This window comes from Oncorhynchus kisutch, linkage group LG14 (assembly GCF_002021735.2).
Source record: "Oncorhynchus kisutch isolate 150728-3 linkage group LG14, Okis_V2, whole genome shotgun sequence".
Classification (NCBI taxonomy): Eukaryota; Metazoa; Chordata; class Actinopteri; order Salmoniformes; family Salmonidae; genus Oncorhynchus; species Oncorhynchus kisutch.
The window spans coordinates 36,654,932-36,673,073 of NC_034187.2; the positions used below are offsets into that span (position 1 = coordinate 36,654,932).

Sequence of the window (18,142 nt, forward strand, 5' to 3'; positions counted from 1 at the left end):
GAATAAGTTGTGATAGATTTAATGTATGGCTCATGTGAGTGTATAGCTGTAATACTTTCATGCATTTTCTACATAAAACAGGTTTAGCTCCATTGTACTTTTACATTTGAGTCATTTAGCAGACACTGTTATCCAGAGCGACTTACAGTAGTGAGTGTATACATTTTCATACTCCCGTAAATCTCTCCAGGATTTCACATGGATTTTTTTCATATTTGCGGATAAATATGCTAGATTTTGCAGCGACAATTATGACATTTTGCATAGCAATGTGCAATTGTTTTGTCCAATTTGTTGCAAAAATGCGCTGACAAGGGGAAAAACTGTGTTGACGTGTCGCTTGATTGAACCATATTATACAGTAAATGTGCGGTGATTGGTTGAAATTGCGAGCCCTCTTTTTGTACTGTGGTAATGGGTCAGTTCTATGCGATAATATTGTGATGTGACTATTTTATGCAGAAATAGTTTGGCGATTGGTCACATTTGTAAGCCCTCACATAATATGCAGGGAATTGTTGATTTTGCAACCAAAACAATGCGATGGCAGAGTCCTGGAGTAACGTCCCAGTAATCCCTGTGACTGCGTGTAGGTTCAGATTGGGTTGTAAACAGAGTATCAGAGCAAGACGTTCCTACCTGTCAGCTAGTAATTGTTCTGTATGGTGACATGAGCAGAGTGGCCTGACTTCTCCCACTTATTACAGATGTCCGACTTAGATATGTTGAGCATCCTGCTATGATGTCCATCACCAAACCGGAACACTCCGATGCCAACCCTCAGTTCCAGACTGGCAGCCGGCCGGTGGCTGAGCCCGAGACCCCTGCTGTTCACAATAACAGTGGAGGCTGGCTCAGCTGGGTCTTTGGGAGTGGAAGAGCTAATAAGAAGGAGGTTCATCTACCCGAGGACAAAGACAGATCTGTAAGGAACTGGTTATTAACACTATATTCTATGTAGAGACAATTGAGTGGATTTAAAAATTAAAAATAAATTGTGGCTTGCTTCACATTGCTAATATCTTCTCCCTCAGATTGTCTGGGATCCAACTCTGCACAGATGGGTTAACAAAACTGAGCCCAAGGCTGAGGTACACACTTAAATTCAATTCAATTAAAAACAGTGAACAACCATTGTATTTCAACTGTGCTAATATTACCAACAATTTGGAAAATGTGTTGATGTGTTTTACAGAAGAAGTGTGTACCACCACCTCCACCGATGGGGACACATGGAAATCAGGGGAACACTGGCAGTGTCCCCAAAGGAGTGAATCCCTACTCTATGAAAGCAGGTGAATATTGCTTTAGAACACATGTGGTTTAACCAAGACTGTGTCAGCGAATCATAGATGTCCCTGGTGATCTCCTCGCTAACACCTTTCCCACTGCCAGCAGGTCTATGGGGCAGCAGATACCCCACAATGCATTACAATGATGGGACCAACTCAAAGCCTCCAAGCCATGGGGCTGGACTGCTTCCTAGACAGCTCTCTGGCTTTCTCCCTCCTTCACACTTTGACCTCATGGCACCAATGGTTGTGCCACCTGACACTCTACCCTACTGAGGTATGACTCTGGAAAATCCTTCCAAATTGTATCCATTCATCATTAACTGTGATTTGACTTTAACATAGCAAATGGCTGAAGTAGCAAGGATGTTAACTATTGTTCATTTTTGTCCACCAGGCCATTTTCCCAAATTGGATTTGCCATACATAGATTTTTTCAGCATTAAAAATCTATTAAAAGATGATATTTGAATTAAAACTCTCCTTTGTGTCCTCATGTTCACATTAATTTGATGTGTTCTATCATCATTTACAATTCTTATTGCTCCTGCATTTACATTACTTACTGTACAGACAAATAAATATTATATGCATATATTTTATTTTAGACATTACAAAAACATTTTTTCATGCTTTCTGTATTTCTTACATTTACTTACTGTACAGGCAACTATATTTTATACACATATTTAAACAAAACAAAAACATGTTATTTATGTATTCCGTAGACGGCGGCAGGGTAGCCTAGTGGTTAGAGCGTTGGAAGGTTGCAAGTTCAAACCCCCGAGTTGACAAGGTACAAATCTGTCGATCTGCCCCTGAACAGGCAGTTAAACCCACTGTTCCTAGGCCGTCATTGAAAATAAGAATTTGTTCTTAATTAACTGACTTGCCTAGTTAAATAAAGGTTCAAAAAAAGACACAACGAAATATTTTTAGATGCATTTTCAATTCCTAAATGTCAATATTTTTATTTTCTGTGCCACCTGTTTATGCCCATTTATGTACATTCTGTATACACCTCACACACATGGTCAGGGGCTTAAAAAAGAAGAAAACAGTAACATGTCAGATATAGTTTACATTTTTGAGTTTGCATCCCAATATGACACTTCAAATATTTCACAGAAGACTGAAATGTAACAAAATACCTATTGTGTTTATTGAGATGTATATTTCCCTCCAGTGATTCCCCAACATCTTGTCAACATGGGAGCCAAAAATGGAGCAGATATCTTATACCAACCTATCTAAATAGACATGTATCCATAACAAGGCCTAGGAGGCCCCTATACTGTCCAAAAATCTCTCCAAAATGTCACATATTTTAAAGCATCTTTATTTTCATGCATATAACTTGTCAACAAAAATGTTTTTTGACCAATTTCACATTCTTTTGTGTAGACAATCATTTTTTATGATTTCATGACTGTTTGATAATAGGTCCCTGAATGGTCAAAAACCTCTTCAAATAGAAGTATGTTTGTAGCACAAAATATCTTACAGGAAGGCCCTCTTCCACTCTCTCATCATGTCACAAGCAGACAGGCTCCCAGAGGCAGGGCCATAAAAGGCCCCATCTCACTCAACTGCTGCTGCCGTCTCCAACAGCCATCAGCACAGAACAGCATGAATTAAATCAGTTTATCAAGTTTATTTGTCACGTGCGCCGAATACAGCAGTGAAATGCTTACTTACAGGCTCTAACCAATAGTGCAAAAAAAGGTATTACGTGAACAATAGGTAGGTTAAGAAATAAAAACAACACTAAGAAGACAGTGAAAAATACAGTAGCGAGGCTATAAAAGTAGCGAGGCTATACACAGTAGCGAGGCTATAAAAGTAGCGAGGCTATACACCGTAGCGAGGCTATAAAAGTAGCGAGGCTATACACAGTAGCGAGGCTCCATACAGACACCGGTTAGTCAGGCTGATTGAGGTAGAATGTACATGGAAATATGGTTAAAGTGACTATGCATACATGATGAACAGAGAGTAGCAGTAGCGTAAAGAGGGGTTGGCGGGTGGTGGGTGGCGGGACACAATGCAGATAGCCCAGTTAGCCAATGTGCGGGAGCACTGGTTGGTTTGGCCAATTGAGGTAGCATGTACATATATTTCCATGAATGTATAGTTAAACTGACTGTGCATATATGATAAACAGAGAGTAGCAGCAGCGTAAAAGAGGGGTTGGGGAGGGGGGGGCACACAATGCAAATAGTCCGGGTAGCCATTTGATTACCTGTTCAGGAGTCTTATGGCTTGGGGGTAAAAACTGTTGAGAAGCCTTTTTGTCCTAGACTTGGCACTCCGGTAGCGCTTGCCATGCGGTAGTAGAGAGAACAGTCTATGACTGGGGTGGCTGGGATCTTTGACCATTTTTAGGGCCATCCTCTGACAAGCCTGGTGTAGAGGTCCTGGGTGGCAGGCAGCTTTGCCCCAGTGATGTACTGGGCCGTACGCACTACCCTCTGTAGTGCCTTGCGGTCGGAGGCCGAGAAATTTTTGCAACCATGCAAAAATTTTCTGCAACCATGCTCTCGATGTTGCAGCTGTAGAACTTTTTGAGGATCTCAGGATCCATGCCAAATCTTTTTAGTTTCCTGACTGGTTGCATCACTGCTTGGTACGGCAATTGCTAGTTTCCTGTATTTATTAAAATTCTTTTTTTTTTGCATCAGCAGTTGTCCCAAAGTGTTTTACAGATACTGTGGGAGATTATTCAATGTAACAATCAAGAACTGAAATGAAAAGATAATGATGGAGAAAGGTCAAGGGAAGCTATTTTCATATAGAGGGAGGGGACTTTATACATTATGCAGAGACAGAATAGAATTTAGTATTTTCCATGGAGGGGCTTGGCTTTGTTACGTTTGTAATAAAGTCTATTTTGAATTCACAAGTTCTAGTAAGAGTGTTATATTTCTGAGTCAATATTCCACCACAATACCCAGCCTAAAAATCTAAGACCCATCAATGCATATGCCGAGGCACAGTCTAGGAAACACTCCCTAGAAGTCAAAAACCTAGGATTAAAACTAGAGAGGAACCATGCTCCGAGGGCTATGCTGAGTGGACATTTAAGTGTACATGTGCCCCTTATTGCTATTCAAGATGTTCCAACCTTCGTAGATAACCATCATGGTCATATAATAACCAGACCAAATGATCAACAGGAATCAATGTCATGTCTTTGTCACGCCCTGACCATAGAGATCCTTTTTATGTCTCTGTTTTGGTTTGGTCAGGGCGTGAGTTGGGGTGGGCATTCTATGTTTTGTGTTCTATGTTTTCTATTTCTTTGTGTTTGGCCGGGTATGGTTCTCAATTAAGGACAGCTGTCCATCGTTGTCTCTGATTGGGAACCATACTTAAATACCCTTTTCCCACCTGTGTGTGTGGGAAGTTGTCTCTGTTTAGAGCACCTTGCTTGTCAACGTCACGGTTTGTTTTTGTAGTGTTTATTGTATTGTTTGGCGTCATTTTGCTTGAAATAAAGAAAATGTACACTCACCACGCTGCACCTTGGTCCTCATCCTTCAACAGCTTTGACAGTCTTGTCTTTTTCATAGCCAGAGAGAGAGAGAGAGAGAGAGGATCTATTACATAAAGTTTTTACAGATGCACACTATGTAACACATAATATTAATAATTGCCTAAAAATTGGATGTCATTGTCTTTCATAACTGTTGCAGTACGAAACGTTCAATTTTTGTTACTTTGGTATACATTGAGTGGAATGTTACACATTGAGAGAGTAATATTACACACTTAAATAATAGATCATCACTCACACACCAAATTCCACGTGACCGTTTAGTCATGGTAATTAGGCTTCTCTAAGCTCTGATGCTGCTGATGTTAATTAGTAGCCTACCACACTTGATAACTGCCTGGTGCTCAGCACTCTATTGTCCCTCTAAATCACTCTGACATCAATTCAAATGTAATTGAAAATCTAATCAAACACTTCACGATAGCCTATGAGCTCAAGTTGCACGACATTTCTATAGGCTATGCAATTGTGGACTAAACAGAGAGATGACTTCTGTTAAAAAGGATCCCATCAGCTTTCTATAGGCTAGGCCTACTATATTTATTTCTCCACTTTCCATAATTAAGCGCATTGCTTCTCTTTACAACATGAGTATATCCTACCTTGCTGGCATGAAAATGAACCACGGGAATAGGGTCCTCCATTCGTTATTTAAGTGCAGTGATGACATGTATTTTTTACCCCGTTTCCAGACAGGTGAATGATAATGGTCCATTCTAAATCAAAACCAATTTCACACATACAGTACTGGTCAAAAGTCTTAGAACACCTACTTATTCAAGGGTTTTTCTTTATTATTTACTATTTTTTACATTGTAGAATAATAGTGAAGACATCCAAACTACAAAATAACACATACGGAATCATGTAATAACCAAAAACGTGTTAAATCAAAATATATTTAATATTTGAGATTCTTCAAATAGCCATCCTTTGCCTTGATGACAGCTCTGCACGCTCTTGTCTCCTAAGACTTGTCTCCTGCGTTGGCTGTGTTTCTTGGCTGTGTGTCTTGGCTGTGTGCTTAGGTTCGTTGTCGTGTTGGAAGGTGAACCTTCGCCCCCCAGTCTGAGGTCCTGAGTGCCCTGGAGCAGGTTTTCATCAAGGATCTCTTTGTACTTTGCCCCATCCATCTTTGCCTCGATCCTGGTGAGTTTCCCAGTACCTGCCACTGAAAAACATCCCCACAGCATGATGCTGCCACCACCATGCTTCACTGTAGGGATGGTGCAAGGTTTCCTCCAGATGTGATGCTTGGCATTCAGGCCAAAGGGTTTAATCTTGGTTTCATCAGACGAGAGAATCTTGTTTCTCATGGTCAAAGTCTTTAGGTGCCTTTTGGCAAACTGCAAGCGGGCTGTCATGTGCCTTTTACTGAGGAGTCGCTTCCGTCTGGCCACTGTACCATAAAGGCCTGATTGGTTGTCCTTTTGGAATGTTCTCCCATCTCCACAGAGGAACTCTCGAGCTCTGTCAGAGTGACCATCGGGTTCTTGGTCACCTCCCTGACCAAGGCCCTTCTCCACCGATTGCTCAGTTTGGTCGGATGGCCAGCTCTAGCAAGAGTCTTGGTGGTTCCAAACTTCTTCCATTTAAGAATGATGGAGTCCATGGTGTTCTTGGGGACCTTCAATGCCGAATCATTTTTTTGGTACCCTTCCCCAGATCTGTGCCCTCGACACAATCCTGTCTCGGAGCTCTATAGACAATTCCTTCAATCTCATGGTTTGGTTTTTGCTCTGACATGCACTGTCAACTAAGGGACCTTATATAGACAGGTGTGTGCCTTTCCAGATCATGTCCCATCAACTGAATTTGCCACAGGTGGACTCCAATTAAGTTGTATTGTTTTGTTATTATTTAGTATGGTCAGGGCGTGAGTTGGGGTGGGCAGTCTGTGTTTGTTTTTCTATGATTTTGGGATTTGTATGTTTCGGCCAAGTATGGTTCTCAATCAGAGGCAGGTGTCATTAGTTGTCTCTGATTGAGAATCATACTTAGGTAGCCTGGGTTTCACTGTTTGTTTGTGGGTGTTTGTTTCTGTGTCTGTGCTTTTCAACCCCTTGGTACTGTTTTCGTTCGTTCTACGTTTATTGTTTTTGTATCAGTTGTGTTCATGTTGAGATTTTCTTATTAAAAGAACCATGGACACTTACCACGCCGCATATTGGTCCTCCGATCCTTCTCGTCTCTCCTCTTCAGATGAAGAGGAAGAAAACCCTTACATGTATAAACGGCAAGGTTGATCAATGGACACAGAATGCACCTGAGCTTAATTTCAAGTCTCATAGCAAAGGGTCTGAATACCTATATGAATACGGTATTTCTGTTTTTTATTTTTAATACATTTGCACAAATTTCTAAACCTGTTTTGACTTTGTCATTATGGGGTATTGTGTGTAGCTTGCTGATTGCTGTTTTATTTAATTAATCTATTTTTAAATTAAGGCTGTAATGTGAAAAAAGTCAAGGGTTCTGAATACTTTCTGAATGCACAGTAGATTATCACTTGGGAATGATGCCAAGCGTAAGCCAAGAAACAAAGTCTTTTTTTGCAACTTTGTCTAATCATAGTCGCACACCTCATGTAGCCTAGCCCATAGCCTATATGTTTTAATAAGGTTAGTATCACACCTCATGTAGCCTAGCCCATAGCCTATATGTTTTAATAAGGCTAGTATCACACCTCATGTAGCCTAGCCCATAGGCCTATATGTTTTAATAAGGTTAGTATCACACCTCATGTAGCCTAGCCCATAGCCTATATGTTTTAATAAGGTTAGTATCACACCTCATGTAGCCTAGCCCAAAGGCCTATATGTTTTAATAAGGTTAGTATCACACCTCATGTAGCCTAGCCCATAGCCTATATGTTTTAATAAGGTTAGTATCACACCTCATGTACCCTAGCCCAAAGGCCTATATGTTTTAATAAGGTTAGTATCACACCTCATGTAGCCTAGCCCATAGCCTATATGTTTTAATAAGGTTAGTATCACACCTCATGTAGCCTAGCCCATAGCCTATATGTTTTAATAAGGTTAGTATCACACCTCATGTAGCCTAGCCCAAAGGCCTATATGTTTTAATAAGGTTAGTATCACACCTCATGTAGCCTAGCCCATAGCCTATATGTTTTAATAAGGTTAGTATCACACCTCATGTACCCTAGCCCATAGGCCTATATGTTTTAATAAGGTTAGTATCACACCTCATGTAGCCTAGCCCATAGCCTATATGTTTTAATAAGGTTAGTATCACACCTCATGTACCCTAGCCCATAGGCCTATATGTTTTAATAAGGTTAGTATCACACCTCATGTAGCCTAGCCCAAAGGCCTATATGTTTTGATAAGGTTAGTATCACACCTCATGTAGCCTAGCCCATAGCCTATATGTTTTAATAAGGTTTGTATCACAACTAAAGTGGTCAAATAACTTCTTAAAATGTAACACATTAATCCGCTTTACAAGGGGTGTAAGAGCCTAACTGGCATACATAAGCAGCGCATGAGTTTGGGGAAGAAAACTTTCACCATAAATGTTTTTAATTAGAAGCATTAGAATACAATAGACGACATGTGTCCGTAAGTGATTGATGACCTATTTTATGTGTCACGTGGTTATGTCCATTTATGTACATCCTGTCTGGATGTTCTCACGCTATTTCCATCCTGTCCAGATGTTTTCATGCTCTTTCCATCCTGTCCAGATGTTTTCACGCTATTTCCATCCTGCCCAGATGTTTTCACGCTATTTCCATCCTGTCCAGATGTTTTCACGCTATTTCCATCCTGTCCAGATGTTTTCACGCTATCGAGTGAGTGCTTATGTAACCTGATAGTGCAGCTGTTTTGGGTGTTTGCAATAAAGCTGTCCTGGTGATTGTGTTGTGACCTTTTTGAACTGAAATAAAATGTGAAACAGTGGGACAATGTTGTAGTGAACTTATGGATCTGCTGTTTAGGGATCGTGTATATGAAAAAGTAATTTCCGGGGTAGGTATGGATGAGTATAAGCAGGTGTTAGACTTATCCTATGACCAGTCTAACACATATAAACCACAGAAAACTACAGAAGAAATGGCTCCTAGACCAATTCTAGGTGTATTGTGATTTACCGTCAATCAATGAAATCGCAGTCTCTCTCTGTCTCTCGCCCCCCTTGGGGGGTGTGTGAGGCCTGGTGTCAGGTTATGAGAGAGAGAGAGAGAACCCTTCCAGAGGTCTTCTTTTCTAAGACATGAAAAGATCTGTCTTTCCAACAATTGAAAGTAATTATACATTTAAAATATATATTTTGTAGTAATGTGTGATATGTATGATATTTATAAAGGTTTAGTAAAAAAAACTAACAGGTATAGTTTAATATTGCATGGTAACTTTTAATAATAGTAATATGTTAATGGGGAAATAAAGGGTTTTAAAATGTAATTGGCCTTTTAATGAAATATCATGCTCTGTCTCTGTGTGTGTGTGTGTATATGTGAGCGTGAGCATGTGTGTCGGTGAGGCATGGGGTTAAGCAGAGAGAAACTTACTGAAAACATTATTTTCTAAGACAAATAAATTTAAAAAACAGCCTTCCTACAATAAACTAATTATACATGTAAACATTTAATGGGAATTAAAGTGTAGTATTGTATGATAATAATACGTATGATTTATATAAATGGCATTTACAGTGGGGCAAAAAAGTATTTAGTCAGCCACCAATTGTGCAAGTTCTCCCAATTAAAAAGATAAGGCCTGTAATTTTCATCATAGGTACACTTCAACTATGACAGACAAAATGAGAAAAAAAGTACCAGAAAATCATATTGTAGGATTTTTAATGAATGTATTTGCAAATTATGGTGGAAATTAAGTATTTGGTCAATAACATAAGTTTCTCAATACTTTGTTATATACCCTTTGTTGGCAATGACAGAGGTCAAACATTTTCTGTAAGTCTTCACAAGGTTTTCACACACTGTTACTGGTATTTTGGCCCATTCCTCCATGCAGATCTCCTCTAGAGCAGTGATGTTTTGGGGCTGTTGCTGGGCAACAGACTTTCAACTCCCTCCAAATATTTTCTATGGGGTTGAGATCTGGAGACTGGCTAGGCCACTCCAGGACCTTGAAATGCTTCTTACGAAGCCACTCCTTCGTTGCCCGGGCAGTGTGTTTGGGATCATTGTCATGCTGAAAGACCCAGCCACGTTTCATCTTCAATGCCTTTGCTGATGGAAGGATGTTTTCACTCAAAATCTCACGATACATGCCCCCATTCATTCTTTCCTTTACATGGATCAGTCGGCCTGGTCCCTTTGCAGAAAAACAGCCCCAAAGCATGATATTTCCACCCCCATGCTTCACAGTAGGTATGGTGTTCTTTGGATGCAACTCAGCATTCTTTGTCCTCCAAACACGACTAGTTGAGTTTTTACCAAAAAGTTCTATTTTGGTTTCATCTGACCATATGACATTCTCCCAATCTTCTTCTGGATCATCCTAAATGCTCTCTAGCAAACTTCAGACGGTGCCTGGACATGTACTGGTTTAAGCAGGGGGACACGTCTGGCACTGCAGGATTTGAGTCCCTGGCGGCGTAGTGTGTTACTGATGGTAGGCTTTGTTACTTTGGTCCCAGCTCTCTGCAGATCATTCACTAGGTCCCCCCGTGTGGTTCTGCGATTTTTGCTCACCGCTCTTGTGATCATTTTGACCCCACAGGGTGAGATCTTGCGTGGAGCCCCAGATCGAGTTAGATTATCAGTGGTATTGTATGTCTTCCATTTCCTAATAATTGCTCCCACAGTTGATTTCTTCAAACCAAGCTGCTTACCTATTGCAGATTCAGTCTTCCCAGCCTGGTGCAGGTCTACAATTTTGTTTCTGGTGTTCTTTGACAGCTCTTTGGTCTTGGCCATAGTGGAGTTTGGAGTGTGGCTGTTTGATGTTGTGGACAGGTGTCTTTTATACTGATAACAAGTTCAAACAGGTGCCATTAATACAGGTAACGAGTGGAGGACAGAGGAGCCTCTTAAATAAGAAGTTACAGGTCTGTGAGAGCCAGAAATCTTGCTTGTTTGTAGGTGACCAAATACTTATTTTCCACCATAATTTGCAAATAAATCTATTAAAAATCCTACAATGTGATTTTCTGGATTTGTCTCATTTTGTCTGTCATAGTTGAAGTGTACCTATGATGAAAATGACAGGCCTCTCTCGTCTTTTTAAGTAGGAGAACTTGCACAATTGGTGGCTGACTAAATACTTTTTTGCTCCACTGTATGTTTTGTTCGATAAAGTTCATATTTATATCCAGAAATCTCAGTTTACATTGGCGCGTTACGTTCAGTAATGTTTTGATTCCAAAACATCCGGTGATTTTGCAGAGAGCCAAATCAATTTACAGAAATACTCATAAAACATTGATAAAAGATATAAGTGTTTTACATGAAACTTTAGATAAGGAGAAGTTTAATGCAACCGCTGTGCCAGATTTAAAAAAAACTTCACGGAAAAAGCACACCATGCAATAATCTGAGTACAGCACTCAGACACAAAAACAAGCCATACAGGTACCCGCCATGTTCTGGAGTCAACAGAAGTCAGAAATAGCATTATAGATATTCACTTACCTTTGATGATCTTCATCATAATGCACTCCGAGGAATCCAAGTACCACAATAAATGTTTGTTTTGTTCGATAAAGTCCATAATATATGTCCAAATACCTCCTTTTTGTTCACGCGTTTAATTCCAAAATCCAAATTCATGACGCGTGGGCCAGACGAAAAGTTTTAAAAATCCATTACAGTTCGTAGAAACATGTCAAACGATGTATAGAATCAATCTTTAGGATGTTTTAAACATAAATCTTAAATAATGTTTCAACCCTAGAATTCCTTTGTCTGTAGAAATGCAGCTAACTCTCACAGGGGCACGCCTGAGTGAGCTCGTGGCACTCTGCCAGACCCCTGACTCAATCAGCTCTCATTCCTCAATCTTTCACATTAGAAGCATCAAACAAGGTTCTAAAGACTGTTGACATCTAGTGGAAGCCTTAGACACTGTATACTGGAAGCCCATAGACACTGTATATTGGATAGGCAAACCTACAAACCTCAGATTTCCCACTTCCTGGTCAGATTTTTTCTCTGGTTTTTGCCTGCCATATGAGTTATGTTATACTCACAGACATCATTCAAACAATTTTAGAAACTTCAGAGTGTTTTTTATCCAAATCTACTAATAATATGCATATCTTAGCTTCTGGGCCTGAGTAGCAGGCAGTTTACTCTGGGCACCTTATTCATCCAAGCTACTCAATACTACCTCCAGCCATAGGTTTAACTGCCTTGTTCAGGGGTAAAACGACAGATGTTTTACCTTGTCAGCTCGGGGATTCGATCTTGCAACCTTTCGGTTACTAGTTCAACGCTCTAACCACTAGGCTACCCTGCGGCCTCTCATAAGTTAAATTTTTTTTCGTGGCCCCCACCCCCATCAAAGTTGCCTATCCTTGATCTATATGAATGCAACTGCCTTTGGGTTGCTAGAGGTTCGGGTTAGACATCCACCCACCCTACTTTAGTTTTTGCCTTAAGTAACCACCAATCTCATGTGACCATACCAAAGGTAAAAATTATTTTTTTGTGGCCCCTACCCCCATCAAAGTTGCCCATCCTTGATCAATATGAACGCAGCTGCCACTTCATTAAAGACATTAGATGCAGTTTATCATAGTTCATCATGGCAATGCCTTTGACGCTATGTTAAGTTTGGCATTTAAAAAAATAAGGAAACTATTAACAATTCTCTTTTTGGACTATAACGCTGTTTAAAAGAATCAAATCTTCTCATGGACTCCTTACAATAGTCCCTAAAGTGTTTAAGAAAATCTTGTTGATGCATTGATGGCCACTATACCAGTAGATGCATGTTAGCACATATGCTTTTATGCTAAAAAAACTTGTAAAAAAATCTTATTCTAATGAACCACAGGACTAAATGACACCACATTTAAAATGTATGCCCATGGTACATGTCTTAACTTAGTTTGGGAAAGGCGAATGGATTCAAAAGATGACTGATTTTATTGACCAACCCAAAAAATAATCTGATTTTACGTGTCCATTTAAACCACTAAATTCACTCCACAGTGCCTATCAACTTGTCATCACTATCACCGACATCCCTAAGATGAACCACACTAAATATGTTATTGAGATCTCAAAAACAAGGAAACTATTAACTCATTCTGTGCATATGTAACGCTAATACTAAATATTTAAAATATTGCCACACTGTATTCAAATATTGCCACACTGTACCTACAGAGGCACATATGCTAATGCTAAAAGAATACTTAATCTTATAATGCTTTCACTAATTGCACATAAAGGACGATACAGTACCAGGCAAAAGCAGCCAACAAGTACATGATTCCATGTGTCATTTCATAGTTTTGATGTCTTCACTATTATTCGACAATGAGGAAAATGGTTCAAAAAAAGGAACCCTGGAATGGGTAGGTGTGTAAACGTTTGACCGGTACTGAACATGATAGTTCTTGCTTTGTTATCCAACTCATCTCGTCCTTTGTCAAGTTGTGAACCCCGTACATTGCTGCTTGCAGATATATTTCAGGCTACACAGCGGAACTAAGCATTTATCAGTTATATTTTTCAATAATCAGTGCTTATATATCAAATTCTGACAGAAATGTAGCAATTGCAGATAACCGAGACCAGACTCTTTAATCTTTATATTTATCTTATGTGAAAATGGTTAAATCCATATTTATGCTACATTTGACAGTTACACATCTTAGCAAAGATAGTTAATGACTTAATGCAACCAGAATTGGCACATTTATCCTAGGGACCTTTTACAGCATTCAATTGAATGTATGTATCCGTCAATGAGTGAGACTGGTTTGATCACGAAAGTAAATAATCCCAACTAGTCTATCATACCTAAACCTGCCACTATACCCTAAGCCGAGAACCAAATACATTTTTATTTCAATATTCATATCTTAATGTTTCAATTAATGGAATATGCTTGTTTTTGAAAAATATATGAGTGTGGCCTGTAGCCTAATGGTGTGTTTTGTAATTGTAGGATACAGAAGACCAGTCAGAGCCCAGAGAAGCCGAACTGGGTTCTGACTAACAGTGGAGTCCAGCATTCCTTTCCTCCCCCCAAGAAGCTGTCTGTAAGCCTGACAAACTGCAGTGTCTCAATGCAATAGAATCCTACTCCGATGCGTTCTGCCTACAACAAAATCTCTTGCATCCAGTTTTGTTTCGGTATGTTGCATTGAAAGTGGCTAATATTGCGTTGATTCGATCACAATTCCCACAGTAAAGGGAAACATTAACTAAGGGGGTAAACTCTAGAAAGTTGAATGAAGTTCAATCTTGTTCTTCTCTGCACGGGCTGATATTTCTTCTGCGCTGCAGTCCCGGGAGCTACGCGCAGCTTAGAGGGAAGATTGGCTCTGTACACTTTAAGGATATTTTCAAATATGCAACATACCACAATATTCAGCCACAATTCTGGAATTACAAATGGATTCATAGCCATTTCATAAACCCAGGTTTTTGCTGAAATCCGGTGCAAGTGTTTGGTTGGTATGTGTGGCTGTTGTCTATTGTGTTACCCCAGTCTCTCATTTCAACAGAAGAAAGACCCAACCCTCACTCTGCCTCAGGAGAAGCCAAACAACATCAGAAAACCAAAGCCAAGAAACCGATCAACTGCGCTCAACGTGGGAAGAAATTTGTATGTTTAACATTCCTGAAAATACCTGAGCTTGTACATACAGGAAAGAAGCCATACCCCTACTCCCAGTGTGGGAAGAGATTCAGTGGTTTATCAGGCCTGCATGTACACAAGCGTATACATACAGGAGACAGCCCTTACCCCTGCTCTGACTGTGGAAAGAGTTTCAAAACATCAACTGGATTAAAAATACACAACAGACTTCATATGGGAGAAAAACCTTATTGCAGTCAGAGCAGTGGTAAGAGCTTCTCTCAAGCAGGAAATATTTATTTATTATTTCACCTTTATTTAACCAGGTAGGCAAGTCGAGAACAAGTTCTCATTTACAATTGCGACCTGGCCAAGATAAAGCAAAGCAGTTCGACAGATACAACGACACAGAGTTACACATGGAGTAAAACAAACATACAATCAATAATACAGTATAAACAAGTCTATATACAATGTGAGCAAATGTGGTGAGAAGGGAGGTAAAGGCAAAAAAGGCCATGGTGGCAAAGTAAATACAATATAGCAAGTAAAACACTGGAATGGTAGTTTTGCAATGGAAGAATGTGCAAGGTAGAAATAGAAATAATGGGGTGCAAAGGAGCAAAATAAATAAATGAATTAAATACAGTTGGGAAAGAGGTAGTTGTTTGGGATAAATTATAGGTGGACTATGTACAGGTGCAGTAATCTGTGAGCTGCTCTGACAGTTGGTGCTTAAAGCTAGTGAGGGAGATAAGTGTTTCCAGTTTCAGAGATTTTTGTAGTTTGTTCCAGTCATTGGCAGCAGAGAACTGGAAGGAGAGGCGGCCAAAGAAAGACTTGGTTTTGGGGGTGACTAGAGAGATATACCTGCTGGAGCGTGTGCTACAGGTGGGAGATGCTATGGTGACCAGCGAGCTGAGATAAGGGGGGACTTTACCTAGCAGGGTCTTGTAGATGACATGGAGCCAGTGGGTTTGGCGACGAGTATGAAGCGAGGGCCAGCCAACGAGAGCGTACAGGTCGCAATGGTGGGAAGTATATGGGGCTTTGGTGACAAAACGTATTGCACTGTGATAGACTGCATCCAATTTGTTGAGTATGGTATTGGAGGCTATTTTGTAAATCACATCGCCAAAGTCGAGGATTGGTAGGATGGTCAGTTTTACAAGGGTATGTTTGGCAGCATGAGTGAAGGATGCTTTGTTGCGAAATAGGAAGCCAATTCTAGATTTAACTTTGGATTGGAGATGTTTGATATGGGTCTGGAAGGAGAGTTTACAGTCTAACCAGACACCTAAGTATTTGTAGTTGTCCACGTATTCTAAGTCAGAGCCGTCCAGAGTAGTGATGTTGGACAGGCGGGTAGGTGCAGGTAGCGATCGGTTGAAGAGCATGCATTTAGTTTTACTTGTATTTATGAGCAATTGGAGGCCACAGAAGGAGAGTTGTATGGCATTGAAGCTTGCCTGGAGGGTTGTTAACACAGTGTCCAAAGAAGGGCCAGAAGTATACAGAATGGTGTCGTCTGCGTAGAGGTGGATCAGAGACTCACCAGCAGCAAGAGCGACCTCATTGATGTATACAGAGAAGAGAGTCGGTCCAAGAATTGAACCCTGTGGCACCCCCATAGACTGCCAGAGGTCCGGACAGCAGACCCTCTGATTTGACACACTGAACTCTATCAGAGAAGTAGTATGGCAAATATAAATATGGCGAAGCATCAGAGAGTACATACTGGAGAGAAACCATATTACTGTTCTGACTGTGGGCATAGATTTTCTCGATTAGCACATTTAACAAGACACCAGCAGATACATACTGGGGAGAAACATTATCACTGCACTGAATGTGGGAAAAATTTCAGAGCAATGAGTACTCTTAAATCACATCAGATGTTACATACAGGAGAGAAGAGGTATGGCTGCTCTGACTGTGGGAAAAGGTGTGTTACCTCAGGAAGCCTAATCAGTAACAAGCGCATACACACTGCAGAAAAACCTTACTGTTCTTACTGTGACAAGAAATTTGCACACCGCAATTCCTTAGCAGCACACAAGCGGTTGCACACAGGAGAAAATCCTTATCACTGTCCTGACTGTGGGAAATCATTCTCTCAGCTCAGTAACCTAAAAAGACACCAGCATGTACACAGGAGAAAACCCCCACTACTGCTCTGACTGTGGGAAGAAATGTATCTCCATGAACACACCAGAGGATACACACTGGAGAGAAGCCATATCACTGCTCTGACTGGGGAAAGTGTTTTGCAACATTAAGTGTATTAGTAGTACATAAGCGAGTTCATACTGGAGAGAAACCATACCACTGCACTGAGTGTGGGTTGGGATTCTCTCAATTAGGAAATGTCAAACAACACGAGAAGGTGCATACTGGAGAGAAGCAATACTCCTGTCCTGATTGCGGGAAACACTTCAATACGTCGCCATATCTTACTCTTCATCGTAGAGCACATACAGGAGAGAAGCCCTACCATTGCTCGGACTGTGGGAGGAGTTTCACATTTGCATCCAACTTGAAAGAGCATCAAGAAAACACAGTGTGTATGAGCGATCATGGAACTTAAACCATTAATGGAGTCAAGTGATCAAAATCCCAACCATGGATAGCCTTGACAAGAGCAGTAACGTACCAACTGTAAGCTTGTATAATATACTTTACACGGGAGGTAATGAGCCATAATCAAAGATCACATATGCAAAAGTGGAAAATAATTCATATTGGATACGTTCCCTGAAATATAAATATGCAGTATTGCAGATTCTGGTACTTCTGAAGATCAAGAGCCTAATAGTAAAGGCGTACTACCTTTTAATGGTGCAGTAACACAACCAGGCATGTTTATAATTGTCAAACGAATCACTTAAGTAGGCTATACCTGGGCATGTTCATCAACCAAAAAATTATTCCTGTGTCTAAAACAGTGTACCCGCCCTTTGATGGAGGCAATTAACACAAGTGTAATGACAGACACACTTATTGCCGGAGTTGATTGATGTATCCCTCTGTCCCAGCCAGTCATTTGACTGTTTACCTCAAACCACACCGAACTGAAGCTATACCACCCATTCAAGTTCATTTGCTAATTTCTCATGCAGTAATGATAAATGGCCTGTTTTCTTTCTATCTTTGTTTTAATTATGATAGGCTCATGTTTTACCAGTATGCCATAATGGCCCTTTTATGCCGGTAATCACCCGATTGAATCTGAATGGCACAACCGAAGGGTGATGATTGTAATAAAGATTGTTAACCGTTTTCAATTGGGACGTCTGGTCTCTTCTTTCCCAGACTCTAACCATTTCCAGCCTTCCAATATCCTGCATGCACATTCAATGTATTTCAATGGGCCTACGTCCATCAACACTGCTTTACATTTCAATATACCTCAACACTTGAAATAGTTCTGAGCCAACTACATCAAATATTAACTGTAGAGCCAAAATAAAGCCAATGTTCCCGCGTTTGCGGAGACTGCATTCACGGCAAACGCTGCACGTCGGCTCAAACTGAAATTACCT

General features: G+C 40.3%; 1 protein-coding gene across 1 annotated transcript; it reads left to right on the plus strand.

Moving 5' to 3' along the window:
- The first annotated feature begins 742 nt into the window (after positions 1–742).
- Positions 743–17,574, plus strand: LOC109904504 (zinc finger protein 345-like). The gene is made up of 6 exons (XM_020501726.2): positions 743–925; positions 1,196–1,295; positions 14,671–14,808; positions 16,311–16,747; positions 16,816–16,939; positions 17,546–17,574. The coding sequence occupies exons 1-6, from the start codon at positions 743–745 to the stop codon at positions 17,572–17,574; spliced, it is 1,011 nt and encodes a 336-aa protein (XP_020357315.2).
- Positions 17,575–18,142: the final 568 nt, after the last annotated feature.